The sequence below is a fragment of the Schistocerca americana genome, chromosome 1 (assembly GCF_021461395.2).
Source record: "Schistocerca americana isolate TAMUIC-IGC-003095 chromosome 1, iqSchAmer2.1, whole genome shotgun sequence".
NCBI classification, from domain to species: domain Eukaryota; kingdom Metazoa; phylum Arthropoda; class Insecta; order Orthoptera; family Acrididae; genus Schistocerca; species Schistocerca americana.
This window is the reverse complement of record NC_060119.1, coordinates 1228464006-1228487891: the sequence shown is the minus strand read 5'-3', so window position 1 is coordinate 1228487891 and position 23886 is coordinate 1228464006. Positions and strand designations below refer to the sequence as shown.

At 45.1% G+C, this 23886-nt stretch overlaps 1 protein-coding gene across 5 annotated transcripts in view; it reads right to left on the bottom strand.

Annotated features, from left to right (window-relative positions):
* Positions 1-17510, bottom strand: part of LOC124619926 (zinc finger MIZ domain-containing protein 1-like) — a 145748-nt gene extending 128238 nt beyond the window's left edge. For 3 of the 5 annotated variants that reach the window (XM_047146572.1, XM_047146588.1, XM_047146580.1), the window contains exon 1: positions 17419-17510. In XM_047146572.1, the coding sequence (XP_047002528.1) occupies positions 17419-17441 (23 nt within the window). In that variant the 5' untranslated portion in view covers positions 17442-17510. The other 2 variants (XM_047146598.1, XM_047146606.1) reach the window with 2 other exon arrangements.
* Between the last annotated feature and the right edge of the window lie 6376 nt (positions 17511-23886).

Sequence of the window (23886 nt, the reverse complement as noted above, 5' to 3'; positions counted from 1 at the left end):
GATGATTACTGGTGAGACATTCACAGTCTTGTTGGCAGAAATCTACTAATTTGTATCTGCAAATTAGTATATTATTTCAGTGATAAAGACTGTTTCAGCTATTTAATAATTTGCTTGTAATTCTAATGCTGTACATCAACCTTTTCGTCTTGTGCTTACAAAATCTCAAAGTCTGTGAGAAACAACGCAAACTCTTCACTGTTACAGTTGATTTTTATTTAATGTTTCACTGTTTTAAAAGACCATTATTTCATCTAAAGTTAGCATACATGTCGAGTTCAAATTTGACACACAAATAGATATTCTGTTAATAAAGCACAGTATGGAAGGATACTAAAAGAAATCGTACGATTTATACCCTAAAGTGTTATTGAAAATATTTAAAAAATGGTTTTTCTTTTTACAATCCTCAAATTAAGTGGCAAATAAGAATTCTTTTGTGAGAACATTTAAGTGTTCAATGCCACATTATAATTTCTCATTACACTAATGTTGTGGTTACAATAATAATGTGAATATCAGCAGGTGAGCTCAGACGTCACCAAAAATAAACATTTAGAAATGTTTTCACAGGCTCCAAACTGTAGTTTACCCAGTATTTACTTTATAAACTGGTAGTATAATCATAATAGTGAACATTTCAGTGTATCTCGTCAATGGGAAAGAAGATTTAGGATTAACTATGAATGAAGAGGTGGTAGGTGTTAGGTGAACGGTTGTGTTGTATGGGAATCTTTTAGGTAGAATGTAATTTAAGACTGTTTTATATCATAAATGAAACATTCTGAAAGCATGCAGTTGCATTATAAGTCAGTGAAAACTTAAAACTTAAACTCACATTGACTTTCTGAAACTAACACAAATTCTGTGAAATACGGAAATACTCTTTGTGGTAATAGCAAAACCCGTACCTATGTCAAATGAGTGGTCACGAGCTGCCTTGAATCCTGCAGAATCCAATACGTCAATTTTGTATATTCTCTCATGGTCGTGATGCAATTTTGTGTTGGGGACTATTTCACACAAGCAGGGAGTGTGTTCAGTGCCATTCATGTGGCAAGAAACACTGCTTTACTGCAACAGCACCTGCTGAGCTGCTTGTTGAACATTCAGGGCTTCAGCAATATTGCATTCCTGAAAATCAACTGGTTTTAATTTGCTTGGTCATAATTAACAAATGGGAATTTTATAATGTATAAAAAAACTCTGTCCAGAAAATGCACTAACTAAGGCATGCATCACATATCAAAGCAAATGAAATTTCGTGTAATTGCACCATCATCGCATAAAGTTATATATCAGTTTCTCAGTGACTAATGTCTCAACTATGAAAGCACAGCCAGCAGCTGCTATAATGAAAAGGGTCTAATATTTTGCAGATAGTGTGCGTTATATCAGTTCTGAGAAATATTAAGGCTTCTCATCAACAAACAAGTCATAGCAAAATAAATGAGTATGTGTCCAATTGTTTACAGAAAAATATATCCATTCTCCAGAAAAGAGAGAAAACTGAAGGACACTGCCATTTTCCTTAGCAAAAATTAGAAAATTCTAAAGTTCCATTGAAACAGAAGTGCAAAGAATAGATACAACTGTGAGAAAATAAAAAGACATGTAAACGCTTTCGTTAACTAATTTGATGTAAGGTATTATGTGCCCAGAAATCAAACATGATATATATTGTTTGAGTATTATGCCTCTGTACAGTAACATGATTCAAGGAATGTCCTTTTTATAAATGATATTGTTTTAGGTATGTGCAATGAAATGAGTGCGGAATGAAAGGTCACACAAACAAAATAAGAATGCTAAAAATCACACTAAATAAATGATTTTTTGTAAATGACGACACATCATTCACTACTAGATGTACAAATTTATTCTCAGAACTACTTCAAAATATTGCTTTGTACCATGCACATAGGAATATGTCATACACATTGTACTATATATGGCACGTGAATATTATAACAAATCTCTAAAAAGTGCTGTGTTGCCAAAAAATATGCTGTGATCTGCACACTAAATTGTGTCGCGAGAACCTACTTTTCCAATGTTGACAACAAATACGTATACTGAGACGACACTGCCAAACAGAGATAACCCAGTACACCATTAGAGTAACTAAAACTTTGAAGCTTAATCCCAGTCCTCACACCGAAAATATTTAGTGCTAATCTCAGTTTCCAATGTTACTGTGGTGTCTGCATTGCAGTACACATTTATCACTGTCACGTTTGAACAAAAACTGCAAAGTTCTCGAAGCATATACTATACAGCAAAATGCTGCTTGATGGTTTTTTATATTATTGTCCACAGAAACAAAGTAATTGTGTGATCTTTGGTTGTAGTGTTTAAATGTAAATCTGTAAAGGTTTGTTGCCTGACAATTGAGACTACTGTGTTAACATTATTTGCCCGAAGATCAGATTATTTTGATGTAAGCAGTATTACAGTTTGATGTATTGAAAGGTGTGTCTAAGTTTTTATTTGGTGGCTTTTTTGTTTCACTTATATGTCGTGACTCCCCCCCCCCCCCCCCCCCTACCACCCTCATTCTCTATCTCTCTCTCTCTCTCTCTCTTCAACTGTTGTTTTTGCAATAATTAGTTTATGGTTTCAAATGTAGTTAAGAACATTACAGGTGATGTTCTCATCGTTCGAATTATTCAGTCGAATGCTGGGTTCTTCTTCTAGAGACTTAAAGTAGTTACTTTCGGCAGAAATCCTCAAGACTACGGGGACATTGCTACGAGCAGAACGCAATAGTAGGAAGAAGGAAATGATTTAAACAAAATCCTTAATCTGAAAGCGTTCAGATATCTGTATAACTTTCAAGGCCTAGAATAATTTGCGAGCAAAAATTGCATGTAATATTACTAGATTGAAATCAAAATTTTTAAAAGTTATTTAGACTATCTGCAGTTTCCATCTCGGCCACACAAGCCGCACGGGCTCCGAATATAATGGGCGGGCGTAATATTGGCAGGGCGACAGTTTGAAATATTCCTGCGTGGGGTTTTATATATAGCGCAACTTGTATTTGGTAGCGGTCTATTTTGCTCATTCTGAGCGGAGAGGAGCGGTGCAGGGCCGCGGCTGGCCACCCGCCAGGTTACGCGCCGGGGGGAGGGGCGGTCAGGGGGAGGGGGAGGCGTTGGAGGGGAGGGGAGGGCAGGCGAGAGCAGAAGCAGGAGCAGGAGCAGCAGCTCGTGGCTGCTTGCGCCGCCCTCAGCCGTGACAGCTGCAGCCGCCAGCCGCCGCGTGGCGTCGCTCTTTGTGTGTGTGTGTGTGTGTGTGTGTGTGTGTGTGTGTGTGGACTACTCGCTTCCTGCACCAGGGCCAACGCTCACCACCAAATACACACACACGCCTCGTACACTGTTCTATAAATGGGACGAGTTTGTATCAACAACAAATACTTTCTACAGATTAGGTCGGGTGACTGATACATAGAGGTACAAATACTTGATACAGATTATATCAGGTAACTGGAGTACTGAATCGTATCGAGGCACAACCTGAATAAAAGTATGATGAGGCATCGAGGAACAGTTAATTTGGTAGAGGGGCGTGTATATATGTGTGGGAGGGGGGGGGGGGGGGGGGCGGGGATGTGTAATCTTAGTGGCGGGAGACCAGTGCTTGATTGGAGATACGAGGTATGCTGCACTGGCGAAGCCTTACTTCACAAATTACTGCTACGATTCGGGGTTCAGCATTTGGGCGCCCTAATATATTTTTTCTCTTTTTCCCCTTGTGACTTGGCTTCGCCTTACTTAACTCGTAACGTACGTGCAAAACTCCGAGTCGCAGCGTGGTGCAGATACCAGGATACATATAATGAGTCTCTAAAATCTGGCCGAGTGAGTTTTGAGGAAAGGAAGGGGTGACCATTTCCGTTTTGACTGTTTTTTACGATATTATAGGTAACCAACGGAAAAGGCGTATTATGGATCTGAGGGCGAGTGGGGCATTTACACGGAAAGAAATCGGCTACGTCATTTTTAGATTAGAGCCCCTGCATTCGTCTGATTTTTTTTTAATGGACAAAAAACTTTATCTGTATTGGGTTAAAAATTATAGTGTGTTTACACACTTGCACATTTGGATTTGTTTTTGAGTGGACCGAAGCTGCCACTCTGTATGTGCTCTCAGACGTACCAAGTCACGGTAATGTCTGTGTGCTGAGGGTATAACTTATACTGTATGTGTAGGAGGAGGGAATTACGAGCTCGCATTGGGCAGAGAGGGAAATGAATGGCTTCTAATCTTATTAAAGGAAAATATCGCACAAATTCACTTAAATTTTGGTGACTTTGGTAACATCTCATTAGAATTAAATTAATACGCGCTCATTTAAACCTTCTTTCCTTCCAAATAAAAGCCCATTCCACAAAACTGTACCATATCATTCGGGCAGAGCCTGAAATATACACAATAATTTGATCATATCGCCGCGCGGGATTAGCCGAGCGGTCTAGGGCGCTGCAGTCATGGACTGTGCGGCTCGTCCCGGCGGAGGTTCGAGTCCTCCCTCGGGCATGGGTGTGTGTGTGTTTGGTTAAGTAGTGTGTAAGCATAGGGACTGAGGAGCTTAGGAGTTAAGTCCCATGAGCTTTCACACACATTTCAATATTTGATCATATCGAAATATCGTTTAACTGGTAGAGCATCCAAGAATCTCAAACAAATAAATCGTCAAAAATTTCCCTAAGTAGATCAAGGCAAATTCTGGGACGGTTTCTTTGAAAAGAACACGGCCGATATCCTCCCCATTCCGGAGCTTGTGGCAGTCTCTAATGACATAGTCACTGACGGGACATTAAAACCAAGGTTCCTTTAACAGGCACACCGATGTTTGCGCACACTTCTGGCACATGGAATCAATAAGAACATAGCGTCTTGACTTCTCCTTGAGTCACACAGGAAAATCTGGAACTTAATGTACCTAATGCATAATGCGTTAATCGAGAATCGTGCATATTTAGTTGCACTACACTGCCTCCCAGATTCTGAAGCTCAAAATTCGTGTTTCTGATAGGATTAGAACTTGGGAAAAATTCGAAATCATGTGTAACCGTATCACAGAAATGTAGTCGCTTTAGCTGCGGAGAATTGAATTCAAGATTATGCAAAACGGGAGAAATGTAGATCTTGAGAGGTCTGTAGGGACAACAATAGCCTCGGACGCCAAGAGCCCCATGTACAATGTTCTGAAGAGCTGAGACCTATAAAAATGACGTTTGACGGAGCAAGGCCACTGAGCTCATATTGGTGCGGAACCAGATTCTGCTTCCGAACCAGTCGTTCTGGTACAGGTTTTTTGCCTGTTCCTTAATCCACTCTACAGAGAGTGAGAGTGGATTCTTGTTCCCCGTCTTTGTGCAACTGATCTCGGTGATTTTAATGCTTCGGAATGATGTTAATTTAAATGCTAAACATCTAAAAACGGATCCAAATTCTGTGAGTGACACAGAAGAAACGGAGGCGCGTCGAAATTCATCACAAGCGGGCTACTTTTCCAGTTTGTTCATAACAATCTTGCAGACGTAAACACATTACCAGCAACAGTGAACCGCTGAAATTCTAAAGCAACTAGTGTTCAGAGCCATTTGAACCATTTATTTGCATTACCTTTGATTTTCATTAAATAAACGTGGGGCTCGCCCCTGAACAGCGAACTATTTGTTACTCGGCTTCCACATGCTTGAAAATATGAGTATTCAGTTTATTTCCAGCAATTCAGATAAGTAAGTTTTCTGAAAGGCACCATTTATGAATCAGTAATTTTACATTCCAGGGAGCTCAATGATTCGTAGCGTGGATGACCAGAAATATGAATGTGACGTAAGAGTTGGAACACAGAAATCTTCGTTCGTAAAGTGACTTTTTTGCTGTCTGTTGTAAAATTGTGGGCCGGGCTTGACCTCAAACATTACCTGCTCGCGAAGGGAAGCACGAAAAAATTCTGGAAGACTAAAAGAAACAGCTTATTCGTTCAATCTTTGAAGAAGTACGGTGTAAGAATTCGCGGGAGTCGACTTCAAACACGTAGCACGCGGACCGATTTAGGTTTTGCGTGTTTTCTCTACGGCAAACGCAGGGACGGCAACTTCGAAAACGGCTGCAGAGTTCCTGGTCCAACCATCCTCTAATTTAGACGTAAAAGCCTGACCTTCCGCCCTTCAGAGTTCTTCATAGTGACCACAGCGAATAAGCCTCACGAACCGACTGAAATTCTTAGCTCTGTCTCTCAGAATGCTATGTGGATCGAAGCGCCTTCACCCACGACAGATTCTGAGCTCATTCGGGACTGTGACCTTGCCGCAAAGTAACCAGCTCTGCCAGTTTGCAGTCTTCGAGTCAGAGCTGAAAAAGAGATTCAAAACTACGCGCCCAGCTGCCTCTCGCAGCGCGGATGCGACCAGCTTTCCGTGTAAAAGGGGCGACTGCGATAGTGCCGGCGGAGGAGGAGCAGCCGTGGAGCGGGGGAGGGGGTTCCGGGCAGGTAACGCGCCGGCGCGCTCGGGGATCCCCTCCGCCCGCGCCGCGGCCGCCTCTGGAAGGTGGGTGCCCGCGGCGGCGTTCCCGAAACTGGTTCCGGGCCTCCGGCCGCGGCGCACACGCGCTCCGCTCACACACAATGAGGCGCGAGCTTTGATCGCCGCCGCCGGGCGCGCCACCGTCGCGCCGGGCCACGCGCGCTCTGTCCCCGGCGCAGTTCACTAACTGATCTCAGCCAACCGGGGATGCTCGCGGAACAGCTCGAGCACAAACAAGTGGGCTGGCTGCGAGCATCGGCTGCTCCGCGCAGGTGACTAGCCACGGGGGCGCGGGCGACACAGAGCGCGCGCGCTCACACATCTTTCGTAAACGTTGTCACAGCAGCACGTGAGGGAAACGGAGGGCACACTTCGCGAGGCACTCTACGACCAGCCCTTCTCCTTCAAGGGAATTTAGGGGGGCTTTCCGGTAACTGTTGGTAATTATCCTCAGTCGTCAACATTAACTAGGTACATTGATGAGTTCCTTCTTCTTACTCCAATTTTTGTACTAAAATATTAATCAACATCATAGACAGAGACGTAAATATCAATTGCAGGAGACCAATCAACCAAGGTTGGAAGGCAGTTGCTGACATTCTGTAGAACATAGGAAAAAATAAAAGTAAACAAATAAGATGGAGAAAAACATTACCTGTGATTAACACGGAAAAAGGGAGCATCGTAGACCAGATGGAAAAATCGAGAGTTATTAGTATAAGAAATCATCATTCTGTAGAACATAGGAAAAAATAAAAGTAAACAAATAAGATGGAGAAAAACATTACCTGTGATTAACACGGAAAAAGGGAGCATCGTAGACCAGATGGAAAAATCGAGAGTTATTAGTATAAGAAATCATCATTATCATCATTTAAGACTGATTATGCCTTTCAGCGTAATTTCTGAAAACCTTTTCAGCGTTCAGTCTGGAGCATAGCCCCCTTATAAAATTCCGAATAAAACCAAACTGCTCATCATCATCACCATCATTTAAGACTGATTATGCCTTTCAACTTTCAGTCTGGAGCATAGTCCTCCTTATAAAATTCTTCCATGATCCCCTATTCAGTGCGAACATTGGTGCCTCTTCTAATGTTAAACCTATTACTTCAAAATCATTCTTAATCGAATCCAGGTACCTTCTCCTTGGTCTGCCCCGACTCCTCCTATCCTCTACTGCTGAGCCCATGAGTCTCTTGGGTAACCTTGCTTCTCCCATGCGTGTAACATGACCCCACCATCTAAGCCTGTTCGCCCTGACTGCTACATCTATAGAGTTCATTCCCAGTTTTTCTTTGATTTCCTCATTGTGGACACCCTCCTGCCATTGTTCCCATCTACTAGTATCTGCAATCATCCTAGCTACTTTCATATCCGTAACCTCAACCTTGTTGATAAGGTAACCTGAATCCACCCAGCTTTCGCTCCCACACAGCAAAGTTGGTCGAAAGATTGAACGGTGCACAGATAACTTAGTCTTGGTACTGACTTCCTTCTTGCAGAAGAGTAGTATAAGAAAAGTAATAATAAAAAGACAACTGTAAAAGTTACACTAACACTTATAGCTGCCTTACACGGGCAGTACTGTATCAGTTTATTTGGGCAGTATCCACGAAAAGCATGTTCCGGGTTCTAATCGTGGTGCGACAGTACTGTAATTTATCACAAATGATGATGATATCGGCCCGGCATCAGTGCCACTTTGTTTTTGCCTTTCCGTGATAATGTTCGCGATAATTGTTTACACGTATCTACCTCAGACTGTTATCGTACGCACTTTACCAATGAATGGTCAATTATTCTTAAAATGTCACAGTGCTACAGACGCTAACTGCACCCAAAAGCAGGCAAGTGTTGTGGGCCTCAAAACATTGTTGCGGCAGACAGAAAAAAATGCTGAACGCTCGGTAGTACATGGATTTATGCGAAAGAAAAAAATTCGCCCTCGAGTTCCGAGGTCGCTCAACCTAGTCAGTAGTAGACCAATTCATCCTTTTAACATTACAGCTACAAGGCCGCAATGGCACAGCGTATAAAGAGCAGTTATAACGTTTTCCTAGCCTTTAAGGGGTTAATTTTGCTGTCACTCGCTACAGTATGCCGCTTGTTGGAGCAACTTCATTACTGGCACATTTATAACCTCTTACAGATAATAGGAGACCTTCAGCATTATGGCGTGAACATTCCAGCGGATATAGGTGCATTAGCGGCGTTCTCTTCTCGCAGGCTGCCCACAGCATGCAGCGGAATCAAACAGCGACAACTAAAAGGATGCATGTTTCCGAAAGGCACGAGCCTAGACTTCCCGAACACAAAATAGTTCTGGCCAGTAACATTTCCTGTAGCAGCAAATGACGGCGTAATTCTTACACCTTAACGTTAATGACAAGATAAATCCGTGAAACTAATTTACAATGTCTGAATAGAGAAAAGACACCCATGGTTCCCACTCTCAAGGAAACGCCACAGCAGTGATTCTTAAAGCTTTGCAAACTGCAGCCCCACAGATTGCGGTCTTGTCACCTCGTTTATTCTGCGTCTTGGGTAGTTCGCAGTATTTTTCCTTAAAGTTTTACTTTTTTTTTTTTGCTTAGTACAAGGTGTTAGATATCAGCTAGCATGTCAACAGAGTCTTTACAGAATGCACAGAGGAGAGAAACGGTAGACGTTGTAGGCAAATGCAGTAACCATTCCGCCCCAGGTACACAGTATGCGCACGAGCAAAAAGCCCAAAAGTGCAAACGCAGTTTTCGCCACCTACAAAAGATAATATTCCTTCGCGCTGCAGTAAGGCCAACATGCTAATAACAAATAATTTTATGAAAAGGCTAGCTGAATGAGCCTCAGCTGTACTTGGGCTGCGGAAGTTCGTCATACTTCTCTGAAAGTAAAAAGAAAGCAGCACCCCCCCCCCCCCCCCCCCCCGCGTTCACACGTACGCCGGACATTGGAATTTTAAACCCCAACAACAGTCACACAGGTATACATTTTACCAAGAGAGACTCCCGTGTCCGTGGGCTAGTAATTTTCGTCGTGTCCGTGTGCTAGTGACTGCTGTCGCTGGCTTGTAACACCTAAGCCATTTGTTCCATTACCATTAACTGAGTTAAATTCTCGGTGACCATCTCGGATTTATTTGTTTGTCGTGGAAATATCTGGAATGGGGTACACCCAGCGATTTGAGGCCGAACTAAAAGCAGTGATATCGATAGGCAAGCTGTCGAAGTGATGACAAATAGAAACGCTTGAAAGTACTAGGACAGCCGTTCCGTGACACAGGGAGGAGAGCCTGACGCGGATCAAATCGATTTGAGTTGGTGAGCCCGTCAGCCGTCTAGCCTTGTGCGGGTTTTAGGCGCTTTCGACATATCGCTAGGTAAATACCGGGCTGGTACGCACGCCCCACCACAGACACACGCATCGCAAACATTTAGGAAACGTTCGCACACTTTCACATGACATATACTCTAGACGGCGTACACAGATTCCGTCCTGGGGAAGCGACTGAGGCCGTAGATGTTTACTCTCTTTAAATTTATAATAATTAGCATCATCTGAAAGGCTCAAGCAAAACGAAAATAATTTCATGGATTTACAAATGAGGGACTTAACATAATCACCCTTCGTGTCGACCCAAAACCCTATTCCGTGAAAAAAAAATCATGTTTTACCGTAAATTAATTCTCTCAGGTATCCGAATACTTTGTTATACATACACGCTTTAAAGTGCTGTAATGTAGCGGGTAGTGATAATGGATTACGTCCCTCCCACCCCCCTCCCTGCAAGGACGGAATACGAGATCGCCAACGCTGAAAACTAGTACGCGACGAGGAGCATCACCACGTGGCAATAGAGGGCCGGGTGAAACAGAGCCGTGCGTGAGAAAACGCGGCGGGCAACAAAAGCGCAGAGAAACTGGCGCGCATGCGCAGTGAAAGACGGACGCGCGATGACCTGCGGGACCCAGCGTGGCGTTTCACTTGGAATCCCTGCCGTTGCCGGCCCGGATACCTGCCGCGCGGAACCGTACCACATCTGCGCCCGCAACGGCAGAAGGCACAGGGCACAAAGACCTTCAGGACAGCTCAGGCAAAGCGATTTGGTTCCTATCTGATGAAGCTTTCCGACAACGGAAAGGCTAATATTCCACGAATGAATTGGCGGAAGATTTACAAATGCGCTGCATGCGAGGTCAGACGCAAGGCCCTAGAGGCTGGCACGCCGTGTACCGAACGCGTCCGCCATAAATATTATTGAAAGCTATTGTACATAAAACAAAAACTGTAGGTAATACGATCAAGTGGATTTACAAGCGCCAAAGATAGGAGTGGAATTTGGATCCAGAACAGGAAGCTTCAATAACACAGAATTCTGACAGTGGCGGAATGCTTTTTGGATCTGAAGCTGGTTTTCAGAAACGACCGAAGATGTTTCCCAAGAGTGAATATATACATATATTTCGCTTGAACAAGGTGTACATCGCGATTCAAATGTACATTTTCTTTAAGGTGTCGGAAGATCTGTACGGGAATGCGCTGTGTAAACACGAAGGCTCCCACGCTTATTAACACTCCGTATACATTACCGAGTGAGATAGCGCCACGGTTAAGACATTGGTCTCGTAATCGGAACGGTTTGGCAGATGAATACACGGATGTTTGGTTCGATAAGGCGGCAGCTCATTCCATCCCTGCCGTTGCGGAAGTGTTCAGTCACTGGCTGTTAAAATGTGACTTTTACTTTCCACGGGTCGCGTACGCAGCCAACCTTTAATGACTGAATCCAGAATGAGATTTTCACTCTGCAGCGGAGTGTGCGCTGATATGAAACTTCCTGGCAGATTAAAACTGTGTGCCCGACCGAGACCCGAACTCGGGACCTTTGCCTTTCGCGGGCAAGTGCTCTACCATCTGAGCTACCGAAGCACGACTCACGCCCGGTACTCACAGCTTTACTTCTGCCAGTACCTCGTCTCCTACCTTCTGTAAAGTTTGGAAGGTAGGAGACGAGGTACTGGCAGAAGTAAAGCTGTGAGTACCGGGCGTGAGTCGTGCTTCGGTAGCTCAGATGGTAGAGCACTTGCCCGCGAAAGGCAAAGGTCCCGAGTTCGAGTCTCGGTCGGGCACACAGTTTTAATCTGCCAGGAAGTTTAATGACTGAAGTTCGAGCAAAATGTAAATCATCAAATACTTTCCAAGTTATTTGTTGGGTAGAGAGCATGAAATTGGAATCGAGTGTATTCTGTGCGCTGTATTCAAAAGTATTTGGAGGACATATACATTAAATGAAAATTTAAACCAACCACGGTTGCCCAAAACAGACTTGAAACTTGCAACTTCCGCTCCACGTAAAGAGCGACTATACCCCTAAAGTCACATAGATTATTAAGCCTTCGTTCTCAGTGCCCATTCGCATAGCTTTCACAATTAAATCACAGTTTCACGAATGTGGCCGGTACGGCTGTTCGGCTCACAATAAACACACGCATGCACACACACACACACACACACACACACACACACACACACACAAACACAAACACTTCAAACAAAAATAACTCATTGCAAAAGTTACAAGCAGTCGTATCCATCTATCTAGGACCTTTGCGTTGTAGAAGGTTGCGGCAACGTCTATAGGTCACTCTTCGCCACTGCCGTTTGTACGACAACCGCACTCGAAACGCAACTGTGAACCATACCACAAGCAATCTCATCTTTAGTTTCTGCCAGGTTTCGCAAATATATTGCTGCTTTTTGCTTATTCAATTAACTTGTACAGACAACCGTGTTCTTTGTGAAAATGCATTTAGGAGTACTTAAAAATCGCATTTTAAGGTGCCGTCTTGAAGGCAACAATTATCGAGCTAATAATAACGTAAGAACTCAGCCGTAAGGGCAAGCGAACTTAAAAAACGGAAGCCAGCTATTAGATCTAACCTGCTCCCTTTCCAGCTTGCCTTGCGATCTGCAACACATTCGTATTCTGCCAGCTGCCACCGAAAATTTGAAAATAAGCATCACTGTGAGATTGTGTAATGTATCTCAAGTTGTCATCGTCAGTTATAAGATAATCAGTTTTGGCAGAAACTAACAGAAGCATTGTACTTAACCACGGTGAGACGGGAGAAAAAGTACGTTGGCTGCCGCTAATCTGTTGAGGAGCCAGCTAAGTGCGCAAAAAAATAATAGCAATAAAGGAAATGTTTACATTAACCGATTCATACATTTGAATATTTAACATAACAAACATTTTTGATCGAAATTATAAAGCATAGAATCATCGATATAGCTGTTTTATATTTCTGAAACTCCAGGAAAACTACGTGCAGTCGTAACCATAATCTCTAAGTCATCCATAGGTTACTAAAAAAAGTTATCATCGGGCCAGTACTCGTGTGTATCAACACTGTCACCATTTAGGTTTAGTTGTGAGCGGCCATAAGTGCGCATGCAGAGAGAAATAACACGCACTGCCCCCCACAACGGATGGGACACAATGGCCGTGCATGCGGAGGGTTGGCGAAGCGCGACAAAGGGATCACCTCGGCTCCATCTGCTTGCTGCCGACTCCCCACCAGACATCGGTGCGTTGCGGGATAGCCAGCTCGCCAGGCGACGTCTGTGATCTGCTGCGCCAGCTTCATCAGCGGCCACCACGATTCTACCTAGCCAAGAGGTTACCCAGAATGTTTGCCCACTGTAGATCAGTATTCGCACAATGTTGCAGACTGCTAAGAAATGTGCTCTGATATTGCAATTACTTATTTACGGGAACTGCTTTAGTTTCAGTCATTATGTAGAAGACATAAAAAGACTCTTTTCGACATGATAATCGAACAGTCTGAACAACTGTGGATTCTTTATAAAGAAACATTTGCAGTAGATAGCATGCTCAAGTCAATGTTGCACCCGTATCATTCTATAACTAGTGCTAGATCAGAACCACGCAGAGCGTACGAAAACAGCCAACAGTCTTTCTCTCGCGTATGGAGAACACACAAGTTGAAATGTATTCAGTCTACGACTAGCAATCGAAACTATCAGTATTAGTGTTCTAACAAATGACACAGAGTGAAAAATTCGGAGCAATTCTTGCACAGTACGTTCACTAAGTGACTTCAGTTCGTTGACTTAACCACAACAGCGGCGATCTTAGTCATCGTATTAGGCACAAGTGACAGTGATGAGGTCCAGCATTTAAACGTGAGAACATCACACTTCTGTTCTCAACTAGTTAAAGGACTGTACGGGAGTGCATATAAGATGCTTCCAAAGTACACAGGATAACAGAGATCTATTACACGAGACCAGAGATTGATCAGATAGTGACGTACTGACAACAGGCTTGACGCAGCAGATAACACTTGCTGTTTGAAGCACATCGCATTCAACCAGACCGTGCTGTACTATATGAAAACTGTAACGCGTTGTGTGTGATTTTGACTCAGATACAGCTGACAGATATTTACTAATTTAGCGTTTTGTAGGTCGGTGCACTAGAGCAGGGTGGAACTATGTTCTGGGAGGGCAGATGTTAGTGCTGGTTTTGTGCTTATTCTTAATACGTTGCAACTCGAGAATCACACATTCTTACTTTTAAGATCAATTGTATGGGAATTGTCACAGAATTCTTTTTGTTAGTTTCAAATGCTGTAGATAGTTATAATGCAGATGAGACGCTGGTCATTTCAGGACGTCTGTCCAGCCTGATGCCACTCAGTAACGAATGAATGAAAGGGCTTCGAGCAAAATCACCCTACACTCGCCCTGGCGTAGAAGTGAAATGACGCGACACAGAGCTTATCTCTGTCTCTGTCTCTGTCGCTAGTACGTGAAAACCTGCGAGACAGCGGCCGAATTTTGCGCTGATAACGTATCTGCCAAGGTACCGCGGATATCTCCGCGCCGCTGCGCCACCTTGACGAAAGCGTTGCCCCAGCTGCCCGGCAAGTAGGTAAAGGTTACGTAGGCTCGCGGCGCGGCGCACCGCACGCCTCGACACGGCGGCGAGCGCGCGCCGCGGCCTTGCTGCGGAGCTTGGCTCTGCCGCGGACGGGGACCCCTCACCGCCGCGTCGCAAGTCCACTCCACTCCGGTCCGGTCAGACGGCAAGGTCGCCGCTGGCTTCACGGTACAGCACGGGCAACCGGGCTTAGCGCGGAAACTTAACATCTGTACTACTCTGTTAAAGCTGAGTAACAAATCTGTTATAAGAGCTCCAAGTTCCACAACGTCAAGAATAGCTGACAAAGATATTTTATAATGTAACGGGGGCCGTAACGAACCTGTCCCCCTCTCACGACAAACAGTTAATATTCACCCACTAAACAACAATCGGTTAAGGATTACAACTTTCGCACGAGTCTTTGACAACCACACACGTTTCCCGCTCCAGTCTATTCTGTGACTAAAAATAGTTTGACAGTATATAGATAGCAATACGTTATGCTAGGCATTACACACTACTCCCAAATGTTCTGTCTTGTGTACCGGACTAAGCGTCGCGCCGAGGAAATGTGTACGCCGCAATATGAAATGTATCAACTATTTATGGTCATTTAAACACTGAACGGCACTAATGACAAGGGTTGTGGCGAACTATTTCCGGGAGAAAACGTAAATAAATCAGAAAAAGTGCGTAATTTTTTTAAAAAATTATGTAGTAAGACAGTTTCAGAATCTGACTCAGCACTAGTTACCAACAAAAAGAACTAATACTTTATTCATTGCCATACACCAAGTTTCACTGATCTCGCCGTGTTTCACAACACCTACATTTGGGATGTGATACAACAACACGACTACACAATTCTGACCACACGTGCAGTAGAACTATAAACTTACAAAAGGAAGAATTACGTTTCCCAGTTCATGTTCGGTTACCCTCGTTGTTTGCATGTTTCGGGGCAACAATAAAAATTGATTTGACCCTAACGAGTCACCATCACAAATCACTTGAGGCTAATAGCTCAGTGCTAAATAAGTACCACTTACTTGGACGTCTTCAACTTGCACAGCGCGGAGGATCAATCAAAACATAGAGCACTTCACTAGCGTCGCACAATTCACTGTATATATTACGAAGACAGGCCACAAAGTATACCTTTTGTAGGACTCCACTGACGGATCAATCGAGAAGAATGGTTGTCATTCACAACTGTCTGTAGCAATTTGGAAAGGAAAAAAAGGTCTTTCCGACGGCAAGAATTTTTTAATCTTTTCTTGTCGATTTAATTATTACTATGCGTTTGAACGACAACTGGATCACGTAACGCCAGCAGTGGCGACTGCTTCGGCTTTCGTCCGTTTACCATCTCTTAGAGCGGCTGGTTCGAAAGACAACGTTTAGTCTCTTGTTATGTTTCACGTTTGCAAGTTGAAAGACTCCAAACCAATTAACAGCAGGCGAATCACGAAATATATCTCCATCGGCGTCGATTTTCCTCACGCTTCTGTGCAAAGAAAAGAGGCGACAAGCAAGGGAAGCACGAAAAATGCTACGGTGACGCAGTCCATCAAGTCATTGGTATTTTATTCAGCTCTTTTCGCAAATACGTACTCTAAATGAAATCAGTTCGCCGTTTACACGCCGACAGTTCCCACGCGATTTTCTTGCTGTCGGTGACTTTCCGGCAAAAGCCGACGTGCAGAGTTGCGGCGAGGGAGTGCAGAGGAGCGGACCGCTTAGCGCGTGGGTCGTGCCGCCACCCTGCGAGCGGTCAGCTGTTCGCGGCGTCGCTGCGGCCTTCAGATTAGCCGCCCGGCGCGCCACGCCGCCCAAAACGCACAGGCTCTGGGCAGGCACACGGCCTTCGTCCCCGGGACGAGGCCCTCACGGTCGTCGGCACTGTGGCCCACACACTGGTACACAACCCAACAATGCTCACAGCCGACGGACAGCAAACGGCGTAACTTTGTACACTCTGCCGCGAAATCTACATGAAGCAGCTTAGTGGGACAGAATTTCAGTGGGTTGTCGTCACTTTCCTACCGCATTACAGAAATATACACGAAACAAATCTATTTTCAACAGATACGGAAGGTGAAAAATTTTCAAAATAATTCTTCAGTCGCCTTCGTGGCACAGTTTCACCTTCGCCGACATTTACGTTAAACCGACAGGTATCAGGTACTATCGGAACTACTACGAAACGCGCACGAAACTTGTTATTCGATACAAGAAACACTAGTAGAAATTGTCACCTGCAAGGTCATTGACTCGGTTATTCCGATTCTAATCTCCCAGAACTAAATGCGAAGTAAGACAAACAACACGTCCCGGTGTTCGTTCGACAGGTCGCACTGATTCGTCGAACACACGTCTATCACCTCTGTACCGCAAAATACACTTTCTCGAAATTCAACAGCTGCAGTATCGAACCGCAGCAGGTAAAGACAGATGCATCGTGGGCTCGTATCACTGGAGGGAAGGTCAAGGCGCGGCGGCTGTACTAGGGATCTGTCAAACCGGCACGTCGACGTATATGCCAGCTGGAACGAGAGGTGTCGGTGTACGGCGCGAGCAGTGCGCGTCCTGCGTTCGTCCCCGAGAGGCGAGCGCCCGCGTGTGCGTAAAAGGCGCTCGTACGCACGGCGCACGCGGCGTGTCGCGTCGTGTCGCCGGGGAGTACGCCCCCGCGGGAAGGAGCAGGCGGCGCCGGACGTTACCGCGGCGACCACACATACACACAGCAATCACAACACAAACACAGCGAGCGAGAGAAAAAGTGCGAGTTGGAGGCTTGGCTTACATGCCAGACGGAACCACTTCACTGTGTCACACCGCTAATAATTTCTCTTCGTCACTGAAGCACTAGAGCACTCATTGGCGGCGCTGCGCTGAGTGGTGGCTGCTGGAGGTGCTAGCTACCTGTAAGCTGTGTAGCCGAGCATGTAGCTTGCCCCGCTTCTCGTACGGCTGACCCGCTCGCGATCACGGCCGCAAGGCAACTGACTGGCCGCGGCCGCTCGGCGGACTGGCGCGGCCGGCGAGGCGCGGCGTTGCCGCGGTGCGCGCGCCGAGCGAGAGCGCCGGCCCGCGGCGTTGCCACACCGCCGTCGCCGCCGCCGCCGCCGCCGCCGCTGCCTGCGCCTGTGTATGTGTGGAAGGTGGGCGGAGCCGGCGAGACGGACACGGCTGGCTTTAAATGGCTCATCCGCCGCGCCGCGGCGCCCGCGCCGCTCCGCTCCTCGCCTGCCTGTCAAAACAAGCGGCGGCCGCGGCGGCTGCTCCTTACTCGGCAACCGCGACCGGGGCCAGGCGCTCGGGAGCCCACGCCGGCTCCGCCAATTACGCTGTGCGGCCGCCACAGGTGCGGCGTCTCCGTGCCCACCGGCCCTCGCTGCAGTTCAAAAATGGCTCTGAGTACTATGGGACTTAACATCTGAGGTCATCAGCCCCCTAGAACTTAAAACTACTTAAACCTAACTGACCTAAGGACATCACGCACATCCATGCCCGACGCAGGATTCGAACCTGCGACCGTAGCGGTCACGCGGTTCCAGACTGACTCGCTGCAGTCATGCCGCACATTGTGTTCCATCTCCTCTGAAACCTCCGCACCGCCCTCATTTAACCCCACCAAGGCCCTTTCGTGTCCTCCCAAACCTTACAACCAACGTTGCTCCCCATAATTTCCGCATGTCAACCTATCACTGCAAAATATGTTTGCCACAATAGGCATTGATTGTACTGTACGCTCTCCTGGTTGGTCTGTCTCTGGGGAAAAAAAAGCGATATGGGATTTGTGGGTTCGGTTTGTTGCTCCAATTTATTATCCCCGAGCCATCGATTGAAACTGTTGTCGGACCGGGGCTCGAAATCGGAACCTTGCCGTTGTAGTAATGTGTCTATCGAATCATGCTAGAGCTCAGTTGGTACTAGCACTACCAACAAAAGGCGAAGCTCCGTGTTTGATTCCTGATCCGGCGTATCGTTTAAATCTACAAGAACGTTTCAACAGAGCGCACACTCCCCACGACAGGGTCAAGGACTCGTCCTAGAAACGACCCCTTGACAGTTCTAGTCCAACTGAGTTCCTCTGACGCCGGCCGCCGTGGCCGAGCGGTTCTAGGCGCTTCAGTCCGGAACCGCGCTGCTGCTACGGTCGCAGGTTCGGATCCTGCCTCGGGCATGGATGTGTGTGATGTCCTTAGGTTAATTAGGTTTAAGTAGTTCCAAGTCTAGGGGACTGATGACCTCAGATGTCAAGTCCCATAGTGCTTAGAGCCATTTGAACCAAGTTTCTCTGACGTTTGGATATCAGGAAAGAGGTACTGGCAGAATTGAAGATGCGAGGCGGTTGGGAGGGGAGAGAGGACATGAGTCGTCTTTGCATAGTTCAGTCGATAAGAAATTTGCAAGCAAAAACCAACAAGGTTTCAGGCTCGAGCCCCGGTTTGGCTCTAGTTTTTATTTGCCAAACCAGTGTACCCTCCATTGCAGAGTGAAAGATTCATTCTTGAATTTAAAAGCATTAAATAAAAAATGAACTACTTGTTGGCAAAAAGTCACAACACTCTTTTCACCACTATAAAAGCACTAATAAGAAACAGAAAATAGGGTTCAGAGTCAGACACATAGTATCCTCCTCCCTCCGCACCAGTCTTTCTCCAAAGAACAGAAGTCTCTAGAAACCGCTTCGGTATTCAGATTCTGAGGTTAACATATCGTGAACAAATAGCAACCAGTGAACAGTCATCAACTAAAGTACCCGTCGGTGAAATGGTACATATCAGTTACTTTCACCGGAACCGAATGAAACTAGACCACCAGACGTGAGTACATGAGACAAATACGAAACTCTAGCGCAACACATGCAGTGTTACTAAAAAGTTATTTTTGGAACACAACCTACGACCAGTTTAGAGACAGAAGAGATCACACTTTCTGCAGGACCTGACAATTATTTTGCAGGACAATGCTCAAGCACGTACAGTGCATGCTGTTACTGATTTGTTTGACTAATGGGGCTGCTGAGTGCTACACCACCTACTGCACTCCCCTCACTTAAGCCCTCGTAAGTTCAACTCGATTTCTAAACTGAAGGAAATACTTCACGGCATTCGCTTCAGAACTGCTACAAATCCGTCGGGCAATAGACCACGCCACTCGAACTGTCAACACAACTGGCAATGTTAAGAGTATCCTACGACTTCCACATCGCTGGAAACGGGTTATACACAATGCTAGTGACTACTTTCAAGGTCAGTAAAACTTCGAAACACGTATTTATTTTGTACGAGCTGTAAATTAATAGTTGCCACTATTAAAGTTCCAACCCTCGTAACTAGCGAGTAGGTGGTGCAGGGCAACATAACTACAGGGGGTAGCAAACTGCGTTGCTTATAAATGCTGAAACAACTTCTAGTCACCTAATAAATCGGTATTATAACGCCAATAACACACATTTTACTAATATAAGGTTCGCAAGAACATCACATCAGTGTCCTAAATTGGCAGTTTCTTAATATAAAATATATTTTAGTAACAATAGGCCTCACAGTGTAGATGACTTGCTGTAAGAAGGAAAACCACTGTTTAAAAATATTGTGACATGTGGATAATAAAAAGAAAAAAAAGACACCGTATAGAAGCTCATCGGCATGCACCTTGTTACAACAACGTTGGAAATTAATTTAAATGTTCTATGTATCAATTTATATTTCATGTATTTCTTAAAACAAAAGGCATTAATGATGGCGAAATTACCGCCGAAATCGGTTTTTGGGTAACAAAGTGCTTATACACATGCAAAAAAAAAGTTTTGCATCACCTCGGTTCCGAGAGTTCCGGAACCCGTACAGAAAATTGGAATAGAGATCAACATAAACATCATTACCGCCCTTTTTTCTGCTCATGAAAACCACACATTGCATGTTGCACCACCGTACATTGAGACTTTCACAGGTGGCGATCCAGACTACAGTACACACCGGTACCTCTAATACACCGTAGCACGTCCTCTTGCATTGACGCATGCCTGTATTCGTCGTGGCATACAATCCACAACTTCATTAAGGCACTGTTGGTCGAGATTGTCCCACTCCTCAACGGCGATTCGGCGTAGATCCCTCAGAGTGGTTGGCGGGTCATGTCGTCCATAAACAGTCCTTTTCAATCTATCCCAGGCTTGTTCGATAGGGTTCATGTCTGGAGAACATGCTGGCCACTCTAGTCGAGCGATGTCGTTATCCTGAAGGAAGTCATTCACAAGATGTGCACGATGGGGGCGCGAATTGTTGTCCATGACGAATGCCTCGCCAATAATTTTGCCGATATGGTTGCAATATCGGTCGGAGGATGGGATTCGCGTATCGTACAACCGTTACGGCGCCTTCCATGACTACCATCGGCGTACGTCAGCCCCACATAATGCCACCCCAAAACAGCAGGGAACCTCCACCTTGTTGCATTCGCTGGACGGTGTGTCTAAGGCGTTCAGCCTGAACGGGTTGCCTCCAAACACGTCTCCAACGATCGTCTGGTTAAAGGCATATCCGACACTCATCGGTGAAGAGAACGTGATGTCAATCCTGAGCGGTCCATTCGGCATGCTGTTGGGTCCGTCTGTACCACGCCGCATGGTGTCGTGGTTGCAAAGATGGACCTCGCCATGGACGTCGGGATTGAAGTTGCGCATCATGCAGCCTATTGCTCACAGTTTGAGTCCTAACACGACGTCCTGTGGCTGCATCAAAAGCATTATTCAACATGGTGGCGTTGCTGTCAGGGTTCCTCTGAGCCATAATCCGTAGGTAGCGGTCATCCTCTGCAGTAGTAGCCCTTGGGCGGCCTGAGCGAGGCGTGCCATCGACAGTTCCTGTCTCTCTGTATCTCCTCCAGGTCCGAACAACATCGCTTTCGTTCTCTCCGAGACGCCTGGACACTTCTCTTGTTGGGAGGCCTTCCTGGTACAAAGTAACAATGCGGACGCGTTCGAACCGCGGTATTGACCGTCTAGCATGGTTGAACTATAGACAACACGAGCCGTGTACCTCCTTCATGGTGGATGACTGGAACTGGTCGGCTGTCGGACCCCGTCCGTCTAATAGGCGATGCTCATGCATGGTTGTTTACATCTTTGGGCGGGTTTAGTTACATTTCTGAACAGTTAAAGGGATTCTGTTCAAAATGGTTCAAATGGCTCTGAGCACTATGGGAGTCAACATCTGAGTTCATCAGTCCCCTAGAACTTAGAACTACTTAAACCTAACTAACCTAAGGACATCACACACACCCATGCCCGAGGCAGGATTCGAACCTACGACCGCAGCGGTCGCGCGGTTCCAGACTGAAGCGCCTAGAACCTCTCGGCCACAGCAGCCGGCAAAGGGACTCTGTGATACAATATTCGCAGTCAACGTCTGTCTTCAGGAGTTCTGGGAACCGGGCTGATGCAAGACTTTTTTTAAAGTGTGTATCAAGATGAATCCACAAAACGCATTAAGGTCCGAAAGGCTGTGTCACGAAGATTGGCATGTCTATCCTTTGCTAGCAAGTTTTAAATGGTCCATGTGACGTTTCTGTATAATTTTGTAACTTAAGCTAATAATTAAATGTCAACGCACTTAGCTGGAAGGGAGTGTTGTTCCTTTCAGCGGCAGGAGGCGATCTGCTGGGTAGAGAAAATACGAGTAAATGTGGCCCGGAAATTGAGCACCGAACGCGATCTTAAAATTGCTCAACGACTATACAACATACGGAAGAATTTTTTCTGATACATAATGCTTGTGCTCGGTGGGTTCACATACTCACGCTGCACCAGACTTGGTATCAGGAAGCGAAAAATTGACGCTTGAAATGTCCCGATAAAAGTGTAACAAGTCCGAAAGCAGGGCCGTCAATCAAATACAACACTTAGTACTGAAAGCACTTTATTACAAACACCAATGTACAGCCAGAATGGAACTTAACTCCTGGATGGAGAGTGCTGTTATTTATACAAACTTGGAATATTTCAGAATACACAAACATTACAAAAGTTATATTTTGAGAATATTCCAGAAATGATAAACACTAAAAAACAAATAGTAGTTGGTAGCCAAGTTTTAACACACGACCCGCAGCGGGTCAGGTAGTGTGCGATAGGTTGCGGTTTAATCAAGAAGTGACAAGAGTGACGAAGAAATAGTCTGTAATACATGATGCAAAGGGCAACGCAAGTGGAAAATAACGATTAAAATAGTTGGCAGTGACGCGAACGAAAGTAGTTACATCACCACACTCTACGCAACAATAAAAAGGTTAGTCGGCCACTTATGCAAGAAACGTTATAAAACGATTTGAAACTCTTTCATCCCAGACGTTTTCGTGCCCTTCTTTTCCGAATGCAGGGTATTGTGTAACACCATAGCTCAGACACTACATACCTTTTGTTGATTCATTTAGCTTTCTATTTAGTTCAACATCCCATCGTTGAACTTCTGTAATTAGTGTACGATTAATTCGATACTGTAATGAAGTATAATCTCTGTAATGATCTTTTGTCATCCTCATATAATCTCTTTGGTTATCTTTAAAATTAAATAATTTTATTTAAATAATTTTGTTTAGGACTACCAATATATGCAAATGTTCTGTTTTATTTAAAATGTTTGTTTGATGTTATGTGAACTGCTGACCTTCACTTAGGGTTCTTAGTTATTTTGTATGTAAAAGGTGTTGTGGTTCCCCTCGGTAACGGAACTGTGTAGCGCGCGCAAATTGTGGTTGGGCTAGATAGAAAAGGTGGAATTGAGAGTCAGTCGGGGACGAGCTACCAAACTATCAACTGCTCATGTAAAAGTTGTGTATTGTGATGGTTCCGAGAGAGGCTTTTCCTGACGCTTTCCAATGCCTCGGATGGATGGATAAAGGGCTGGAACTATTCTGGAATTGGTATCTATCATCGCCACCAAGAATTGACAGAGCCCTGCAATTCTACCTGCAAATCCACCTACCAACATGCAATCGCCACCACATTGCGCAATCACTGTAATGGAACACTATAGTAATGTACAGTGAAGGATCAGCTCATAGGATGTTTTAGTGAACCCACATACCCACTTAGGGTCCCTCCCACGCTAAAGTATTTGCCGAGTGTCCTTTATTGAAGGCATATTAAAATTAATATGGCATTAGCGTGTAGCTAAAATTAATGTTGTTTGTTGAAACGATCTTACAAATATCTCAAATTTGTGTTTCACTGCAGTAAAATTTCTGAACTGCAACTGTTGAGAGTTATATGTTCATGCTTGCTAAGTACTTGTTTCTCTAGTATATTGAAAGTGTATTTAGTTTGCTCTGCTACAGTGGTCAAGATTAAGGGGCCCCCTCCATTGAAAGTAGTTCAAATGC